The sequence below is a fragment of the Rhinichthys klamathensis genome, unplaced genomic scaffold (genome assembly GCF_029890125.1).
Source record: "Rhinichthys klamathensis goyatoka isolate OS25496 unplaced genomic scaffold, OSU_Roscu_1.1 h1tg000330l_1, whole genome shotgun sequence".
NCBI lineage: Eukaryota > Metazoa > Chordata > Actinopteri > Cypriniformes > Leuciscidae > Rhinichthys > Rhinichthys klamathensis.
The window spans coordinates 851,984-861,638 of NW_026606845.1; the positions used below are offsets into that span (position 1 = coordinate 851,984).

Genomic DNA, 9,655 nt, shown 5'->3' on the forward strand with positions numbered 1-9,655 from the left:
GCAGAACAGTGGCGTAGGGATCATTGTCATTGTCGCCGTACTTGGGTCCACCAGACCCTCCGGAGGCGTACCCAGTTTGTCACTTCACCACGTGACAGCAGCAACCAAGCTCCTGATTGGTTAACGCGGCGCGAACAGACGCCAAAGTTCAGATTCTTTAACTCGGGCGTCAGACCCGAATTCGCTTCAAACGCATGAATGCACAAAAAGCTCCAAATATTCGCCTCTTTCGCGCGTACTGGATGCGAAATCTCGCAGCGATAAACGCGTCTATCGTGCCGCAGGACCTCCAGATGCGCGTAAACGTGTCTTTACATTGACTTGACATGGAAATCACTCGCTCCAGACGCTCAATTCGCATTTGGTGTGAACGCAGCATTACAGAGCCTGCCAGCCACTTCCAATATGCTAAATCACACATTTCTGCGAAATCATCGCTCTGAGCTGTGACTCCTCAAAGTTCGTCGCAATGTTAAAGGGGGGGTACAATGGTGTTTCATGTATTCAGAGTTGTTTACAGTGTTAAAGAGGAGGATTCTCATGCTAAACATGGCCAAAGTTTAAAAACAATATTTTGGACGATTAACGGAGAATTTCTGTGCCGAAAATCTTACTTCCGGGTTGGTACAAGTTTCGGCTGTTTTTTTTCGATCGTGGATCTAATGACGTAGACGAGAGTAGAACTCCTTATATGAGCATTTCTCTCGGAAAAGCGCGCCCGCCCACACGTTGACCAGAGGAGAGCGAGACCGCGCACATCATCGCGCTTCAACAGGAGATCATCGGCAGCGCTGCATAGGATTTGTTCAAGAATGTCTTTAAATACATTTGTTTAGCTGGCCACTGTAGGTGTCTGTTTGTTTATTGTAAAACCAAATCATGTCCTCATAAACCACAAGTAAACACACACAAATGTTGTAAGTTATAACTCGCGCATGACATGGTGTGCTAAAAAAACACTGCGCTCAAGTTCAAATCATTTCTACTTTTAAAAAGCTCCAGCCTCAGTCGGCATCAAACTACACTTCCCACATGTACACCTTTAAAGAAAAAAAAATACGACGACATAAAGTGAAAATTAGTCATTTACAAAAACCGCTAAGCAAATATAAGTTCCAGTACACACCACATAGAGACGTCCTGCTGTAGTCGTTGCTGCTGCTGCTCGTCTTCAATTTCAGCCTCGGGATCTGATTCGGGATCAAAAATGTATGGCTGAATCTGATTGTTAGCCATGGTTTGTTTTGGGATGTCACAGCTTCCAGACACTCTCAATGCAAAAGCTTCGCGCGCTCGTGATTATTTAGCTCCGCCCACACGGCACGCCTCCACCCGCTCGGTACAGCCTAACTTTCTTTTATAAATATAATAAAACTAAAGACTTTTTGGAGATATGAAGGAAGCACTGAAACTTAGTGTCTGAAACCTTTAAGTCTATGGGATTTTTCGGCCGCCTTTTTGCCCCGGGGGCGAACATCGTACCCCTGATCTCTTATAAAAGTTAAGTTTGAGCAATAAGTGAGTGCCTTGCCTTTGCCACCCACTAATAAGAGTTAAGAGCCCAACTAATGGAAACACTAATCACTGTTATGGTGACTTCAAATGAAACACAGAGTTAAACCTCTGTTAATTCTCAATAAAACTTCTGTAGACGTCTGATAGAAATAAAGTCAGTCTGGTTAGTAATAAGTGAAGCTGGTAATGCTGTTTGTGGAGTTGTTTAATCCTCCTCTGCTGAGATCTTCAGATTTAATGTCTTCTTTTCTCTTCAGTGGAGTTCATCTAAGACTGTGGCTGAAGTCAGTTTCCTTCAGCGATTCTGCTTGATAAGCCTTGTTAAAGATGAGATGACTCCATATTTAATACACCACAGACACATAATATATAATATATTTGATGAAACATTTAATGCACTGAGAATATGAAAAACGTAATGTGTAAAAATGAGACAAACGACAAGAGGTAAAGTTGAAAAATAAGCCACTGTACATGTGTTGTAGGTGTTGATAGTGACATCACTCAGAATGGCTCGTCCTCTTCCTCTGATCGTTCTTCTCATGATTCACGGTTAGTCAGTGCAACACTTTAGAAACACTAAAGATAAATTGGATACGGCATTTTTTATGCACATGATGCTCCTTAATTGTTCTGAATGAATTCTATGTTTCAGGGGTTTCTAGTGATGATTGGAATGTGAGTTACAGACCTTCACACATCTGTGCACTAAAGGACTCAACAGTGATAATGAGATGCTCTTATACATACCCTACTGGACATCAGATAAAGGAAGTGTTCTGGACCAAAACACCGGTAACACATCCTGAGCCTCCATATCTGTCTGATGACCCTGAATACAGTCAGAGGCTTCAGTATCTGGGAGATAAACAGCAGAACTGCACCGTCAGACTGAGTCATGTGACACTGAAGGATTCACACATGTACTATTTCAGATTCATCACTGATAAACCTGATGGAAAATGGACTGGTGTTCCAGGAGTGACTCTTACTGTCACAGGTGACTTTGGTGAGGTTTATCTCTTCTTCTGTGCATTATGTTAAATAATAATCAGTGTATGACAGCAGCACTAGATATAATGTGTGTGTTGTGTTCAGATCTTCAGGTGGAGTCTCCTGAGAGAGTGACAGAGGGAGATTCAGTCAGTCTGACATGTAAAAGCAGCTGCGCTCTGACTGACAGAGCAACATTCATCTGGTACAGAAACTCACAGCCATTAACTGAGAGAAGAGACAGAAACAATGAACTCCTGCTGCAGTCAGTCAGAAGAGAGGATTCAGGCAGATATAGCTGTGCTGTAGACGGACACATTCACGTCTCTCCTGATGTTCAGCTCAATGTCACGTGTGAGTGCAGATTCACTTAGTCTTTTTAAAATTAGGAGATTGTGTTTGAATTAGATGATTTAAGGTTTTAATTTTTGTCCCTTTTAGACCCTCCAAAGAGCGTCTCAGTGTCCATCAGTCCATCTGGTGTAATAGTGGAGGGAGATTCAGTGACTCTGAACTGCATCAGTGACTCAAACCCTCCTGCAGAAATCCGCTGGTTTAAAGGAGGAACGATTGTAGGATCTGGAAGAATCTTCAACATCTCAAAGATCAGCTCTGATGACAGTGGAGAATACAAGTGCAAGTCCATCAATAAACATGGAGAGAAATACTCTGATGCTGTGACTTTAAACATCATGTGTGAGTTAATAATCATATGCAAATTGGTTAAAATTTCCAAACACATAATTTTGTAATAGTTATTGTGAATATTAATTTTTGTCTGTTTTAGATCCTCCCAGGAGCGTGTCAGTTAGCACGTTTCCATTACAGATTTGCGCAAAACTTTTGCGATTTTTTCTAAATGTCGATAAAAAACTATTGCTAAATGACGGCGTTTCCATTTACTGATTTTATGCGACTACAACGTCCTTTTTTCCCTCTCGCGATAAGTCATTTAAACATCAACTGGTAGGTTTATAGCCTATATCCCTAAATCACAGCCACCACCACAATAGACATTATTATTAATAGAAGGAGACGTGGTGTGTTATCCAAGCATATGGCAGGGAAAGACCCGTATACTGCGAACGGCATAAGGAGTTTCTGGGTGTTTCTCCCTCATTTCTGCTCCGAGGTCTGATTGTGGCATTTCTTTGAGGTTTAGAATCCAGTATTCCTGTAGCCTATTGTTTCTTTTATGAATTTAATAAAGAACTCTGTCCAAAGTACAAACGGTCAGTGTACATTTGCATGTGTCCATTCGTTTTTCCTTATTTAACCCGTATTGCAAAACGTAAAATGAACGGTGGTTGTTTTTTTTAAATGCAAAGTTGAACACCAATTTTTTTTAAATTTGAACTGTACACAAATGCTGCGCAAAAAAAAAAAAGACTAAATTTAAGATGTTTGTTTATGACTTTTTGCCCCTTTATTAAACATTTAAAATATTCACAACTTAATACAAAAAAAAGAAGAAGTAGATTTTAATGGTTTTCTAAGGCCAAATTAGAACCTGAAAATTATATTTTTCCCGCAGTGCTGAATGAGAAGAGCCATATTTAGGCCTATGTCTCTGGAACCACAGCCTACAGAAAGGTGTCTTTAGGTGAGTTATAGGCTAATGACAATAAATGTGTCTGAAAGAATAACGAGGCATTTTAATTTTATTAATAAACTATTGTTTTCTAAATTAGTGTCGGCTAAAAACATATCTCCATCTCCGCTGAGGCGCGCCGCGCGAATGCACCTTTAGAGAGAAATGCACCTTTCATACGGATTACATAATCAGAAGGTAGCTTTCGATTCGAATTTGTTCGTTTTAAAGTGGAAATTTCAAGCTTTAGCCTACATAGGCTATACTTTGTTTCAGTTCTCGCGCTACAGTTCACGGAGATCATGAAAGCGCGCATGATTGTTTTCTTTTATTTTACAAAAGCACAACGTTTTCTTGTTATTGTGAGTTTACACAAATAAAAGCATAGTTGCGCGAATAATGTATTATTATTTTCTGTATGACCAGAAATTATAGAGTATTTTAAGTTGTTTCCACTGTTGATAGGAAAACGCAAGTGTTCGCGCCCGCGTCTCCCTGCCTGCAGCGCGCTCCACACTCTGCACAAACACTTGGATATGCGTCAAAATCTTGTGTTTATTTGTGATAATCTTAGCCCTGTATTATTGTTGTCTAACCATTATGAATGACATTTGACTAATTGCTTTGTTCCTTTTTTTTGGATAAAAGCATCTTCTAAATATATAGCCTAATAAATGTTATAATAAGGATGATAATTATTAGCCTATTATTATTTGCGTATACCACGGACCCCAAACACACCGCGTATTCTAAGTCAGGTGACTGTAAATGCGCAAAAACTGTTTCCATTGCAGTTTTGCGAAATATTCCTTTTTCGAATTGCCTGAAAAACCTCCTCATGCGAGCGTAAAAACTTTTTTGCGATAAATGGGAGTTTTTGCGAAATTGACGTGTTTCCATTGAGCGTAATTTCAATTCGCAATTTCAATTTGCGCAATTTGAAGGGTAATGGAAACGCGGCTACTGTTGATGAGTGGATCTGGTGTAATAGTGGAGGGAGATTCAGTGACTCTGAACTGCATCAGTGACTCAAACCCTCCTGCTCTGATCTTCAGCTGGTTTAAGGAGAATGAAACCTCAGCTGTTGGATCTGGACAGAGTTTCAGTGCACTACAGAGTGGACGCTTCTACTGTCAGGCTCACAATCAACATGGATCTCAGAAATCAGACGCTGTAACTGTCACTGTTAAAGGTAGAGCGGCTCATATACTTACATTACACTTTCTAAAGTCATTCAAATGAATCTGTTCTAGAGCTGCACGATTCTGGCTAAAATGAGAATCACAATTTATTTGGTTGGAATAAAGATCACAATTCTCTCACGATTCTGAAAAGCTTTATTATTTCAAAGATCTACAAACCCTGAACATTAGGTTACCAAACAAGATCGAAACAAAATAAGACATAATACTCATTTAAACAAATGCAGTAAACAAAAATAATGTAATGTTTAAATAAATAAAAAAAGACAATTAAACATTGACAACATTCAAAGGTGTTGCAGGCTAGACCTATTACAGATTCTTAGCAAGAAACACTAGCCTATCAAAATTTTTGGGTTGCGTTGAATAGCCGCTGGTACTGTGATTAAGCAGTTTTGTTTTTAACCATCTCATACTGTAGTATGTGATGACATTTCAGGTGATTTAAAGTGTAAATTGCAGGTTAACCACCACAACCAATTAATGTGTAAATTAAAGTGCTTAATGTGTATATATTAGTGCTGGGCAACGATTAAAAAATTGAATCGCGATTAATCGCATGATTTTCTTGCGATTAATCGCATTGTTACGCGCAAAATTGAATAATGAATTCTAAAGTAGTGTATTGCGCACATTTGATTTAAATGTACTGCTACAAAAGTGCAATAACATGTGGTTTGCAAAAACTTTAAACAAATAAGGTGCTTTTATACCAGCAGTATTCCCTTTACACAGTATCAATAAAATATTTCTTGTAAATCTCAACTTTAACATTAATGTAATCAAATCAAATATTTAAACAAAGCTATTTGCCACTGCCAGGGCATTACCTTTTATCTAGCTTGTTAAAACGAGTCCAGTTTTCTTTTTTTTTTTCTTTTTTTCTGAACAGGTATCTTGTATCAGGGAGCAGCAGAAACAGTCTATGTAGTCAAAGGGTCATGATCACTACTACAGATATAAGTCGACCAACGTTAAGCAGCTTAGGTTTGGTCATGGCATGCCATGGTTTCCCACGTAAGATTACATTAAACAGAGGTAAAGCCAATTTATACTTCTGCGTCGAAGTCACGCCCTAGCTGTGTAGCGCGCGTACCCTGACGTGCATCTCTCCAAAAATGTAACGTCAATTCAGCGCTGTGATTGAACCGCTCCCCGGGTTTCACACTCTCCCTCTGCATATGTAATTGCGCGTCAACGCGGACAACGACGCAGATATAAAAATGAAAACCAACGCGTAGTCTATAGCGTTGAGGCTCCGGCGTAGGTCCGACGCAGAAGTATAAATCAGCCTAGAGTGAGGTGAAGTGGTCGAGCACAGGTGCAGCGACAAGTGGGTGCGTTCCTGTGAAATAGTTGCGGTCATACTCGCCTCACGCACGCGCCCGCGCGTTGCCGAAGTGGAATTGTCTAACTTTTTTGTACACGACGCGTCACGCGCAGCACAAATCATTGGAAGAGAGACTGATCCTTGGCTCGCTGTTTGTGAGTTTCCAGAATCTAAATAGTTATCAGGACATCAACAGGAGGGAATTCACATGGCAGAGCATCCCCGCTAAACTAAACGCAGGCCTATCAGGTAAAGTTATGTATAATTTTAATTTAAGTTAAAAAGGCTACAGCTGCGTAGCGCACAGAAGCCGTTGCATGGTTACTATCCATAGAGCGCCTGTCATTCACTCGCGGAGCGCTGTCTCCCTTTCTGTTCACCTGAGAGAACCTGCCAAAGCCTCTCCACTGCTTGTTTGGGTGGGTTATTTGCTGGCTGACCAACATCCCCTCCTGTGATCATGGTTTGACTGTAGGCCTATGTGTATTCAGAGCCAGTGAGCAACGGACTTTCAAAATAATAATTTAAAAAAAAACTGCGTTAACGCGCGATAAAAAAAATTGTCGGCATTAATTAATAAATGCGTTAACGCGATAATAACGCGTTAACTTGCCCAGCACTAGTATATATGTAAAAATTTATGTCTTAAAATGCGTTAAACTAACATTTATTGGGGTTTCTTCAAAGGTAGCATGTTTTTTACGTAACTGGGTGATGACGTCATAAGAGGGAGCGCGGGCGGTAATGCACTCACTCTGTGTGTGCCGGTTGAAGGAGAATAAAACGATTCGCGGGACTCCCGCAAACTAGAAATATCTATGAATAAAACATAAAAACGAATACATGTTTATTCATCTGTTGCAGAAAAGCAATACGAAGACCTAAAACAAAATTGAAACGGTTTACAGGCAGAGTTTCTATTTCTAACATGTCTGCAGCGTTGAGCGATGTAGCCAATCACAGACATATGTGTTGATTTCTTGAACGCAATAATGGCCAATCAGAAGCATTTACGATGGACTCCCCTCACCGCTCAAAACTGACTTTTTGTTCAGTGCTGAATTCTGTATGCTGGCAAATCCTCGAATTATAACAAACATAGTGTATGAAAGCTTCATTGATAATAACAGAGATGTGTGAGATCGCGATGAACTGATGTCAGCTTTTTAGGAATTATTAAGGGAGCGCACTTTGCACGCAGTCATGCCAGACCATGCACGCAGTAGCCCGCTTGCTTTTATGTTATAACAGTGATCAGGAGCATGTATGCTGATGTGTATGGTGGCGACACGTAGGCTAACTTGAAAGTATTTGGAGGTACAGAAAAAAAGTCTTTTTGCGGGTGGGAGCGGGACAAAACATAAATGTTGCGGGCGGGAGAAAGTAATATAGAAAGTAGTTGAGAACGTCAGTTATAACGACCCACGTATTAAAAAATAGTCGGGTTTAAACTGGGCTCGGGCTCATAATTACAGTTAATGTGTCGGGCAGGGCCGGACCGGGCTCGGGCACAGCGGGCTCGGGTAGGGTCTTGCTTGATTTTTTTGGGCCCGATCTAAGCTCTGCCTCCGGGTAAGTTATGCTAACACTTACAGGCACGAATCAGCCGTTTGTCCTTGGGGAACTTGTGGAGCCTCTCCCCAGTTTTTGATGTTCGTACATCCCGCACAAACACATTAGTTAACCATTTTTGCTAGCTAGGTCTCCAATATAACGTAACTCCAGGCCTGGAGCATAGACAGTAAAAGCTTGGAGTACCTTTTATGACGTCACGCCCAGCCTAGTGGAAGGGAGGGGGCGTGCTTAAAACCACTGTAAAACGCACCAACTTTTCATATTATATTCAGCATTTTGGTATAAAAAACATTTAAAAAAAAATGGTGGGCAGTTCTTATCTTTATGTTTAGTAAGCAGATTGCATTATCTTCGTGAAAATTTTTACCTGCAATTTACACTTTAACAGAATGATGGTTTTACCCTTCAGTGCAGAAACGATGACTAAACACTGCTTGCAATGTATGGTTTGCTGAGCAGCATCATCTGGTTTGAAACCGAAAAAAGCCTTCATCAAAAAAATCCTCTTTTCGGTACTAAAACAAAGTCAGGGTTCTTATCATCAGACCTACTTGCGCTTTGCTCTGCCTCACTCATTCTGCTCTGCTTAGTTTCTTCTCAAGTCAAGACACGTTTATCGACCGTTGCATGCGTTGTTTTTGTGATGCAACTAGCACAAGCACATCTGGCTTTGAATCAAGATCGCTATCTTTTAACGATTAATCGTGCAGCTCTTATCTGTTGAGATATTTTACTCTTTTGTCTCAGTTGCAGGACGTCTGGTGATATTATACATATCCATTGGAGGGGTTTGTGGAGCTGCAGTGATCATTACGATGTTAGTGATTTGGTAAGATGTGTGTCTATGGTTCTTTGTAGTGTGTGTGAATGAATGACTGAATAAGAAAGGTGGTAACGCTTTAGATTACAGCCCGGAAAGTACTGTGTAATTAAAGCGATTTTACAGTGTAACTTTCTGTAATTATAGTGTACCTATACCTTCCGCAGCGTTCCCCTCCCTCAGATCGGGCACGCTTTCCTAGTGTTATCCAATAATCTCACTGTATGGGTTATCACGGAATAACAGTGACATATACACTATGTGTAAGCCCTTCTCCAATCGTCCTTCCAGGCAAGAAGGTGTAGAGAGTTACACAGGGCGCTGGATGGGGTGCAGCAGCTGTGGCGCTTTGGTAGGGATTCCTATCAGTCGGTCACGACGTACGTCGAGAGTGACTGACCGATAAGGGCATGTCTCGGTTACCTATGGTAACCCTCGTTCCCTGAGGGAGGGAACAGAGACGTAAGTCCCGGGGTGGCCAGCTTACCAAGCTTGGCTCCTCTGCAAAAAAAACTGAAGTGCAATCACACCAGCTGCTCGTTATATACCCGCACTGCGAGGCTGCGCAGCTGATGCAAATGATTGCACGCCAATGTGTATTGGCTTGTTTAGTTTCACTCGAAGTTTGG

At 40.9% G+C, this 9,655-nt stretch overlaps 1 protein-coding gene across 1 annotated transcript; it reads left to right on the forward strand.

Moving 5' to 3' along the window:
• Positions 1-1,234: 1,234 nt before the first annotated feature.
• On the forward strand, positions 1,235-9,425 carry LOC130105926 (B-cell receptor CD22-like). The gene is made up of 9 exons (XM_056272114.1): positions 1,235-1,339; positions 2,001-2,067; positions 2,171-2,515; positions 2,614-2,862; positions 2,950-3,204; positions 3,296-3,323; positions 5,074-5,291; positions 8,954-8,967; positions 9,318-9,425. The coding sequence occupies exons 1-9, from the start codon at positions 1,235-1,237 to the stop codon at positions 9,423-9,425; spliced, it is 1,389 nt and encodes a 462-aa protein (XP_056128089.1).
• The last annotated feature ends 230 nt before the right edge of the window (positions 9,426-9,655 follow it).

Excerpts from the sequence above, each read along its gene's own strand:
- LOC130105926 (XM_056272114.1), top strand. The coding sequence starts at position 1,235 with ATGGTTTGTTTTGGGATGTCACAGCTTCCAGACACTCTCAATGCAAAA. Across the intron at positions 2,068-2,170 it reads CGTTCTTCTCATGATTCACG|GGGTTTCTAGTGATGATTGG; the intron begins GTTAGTCAGTGC and ends TCTATGTTTCAG. Across the intron at positions 2,516-2,613 it reads AGTGACTCTTACTGTCACAG|ATCTTCAGGTGGAGTCTCCT; the intron begins GTGACTTTGGTG and ends TGTTGTGTTCAG.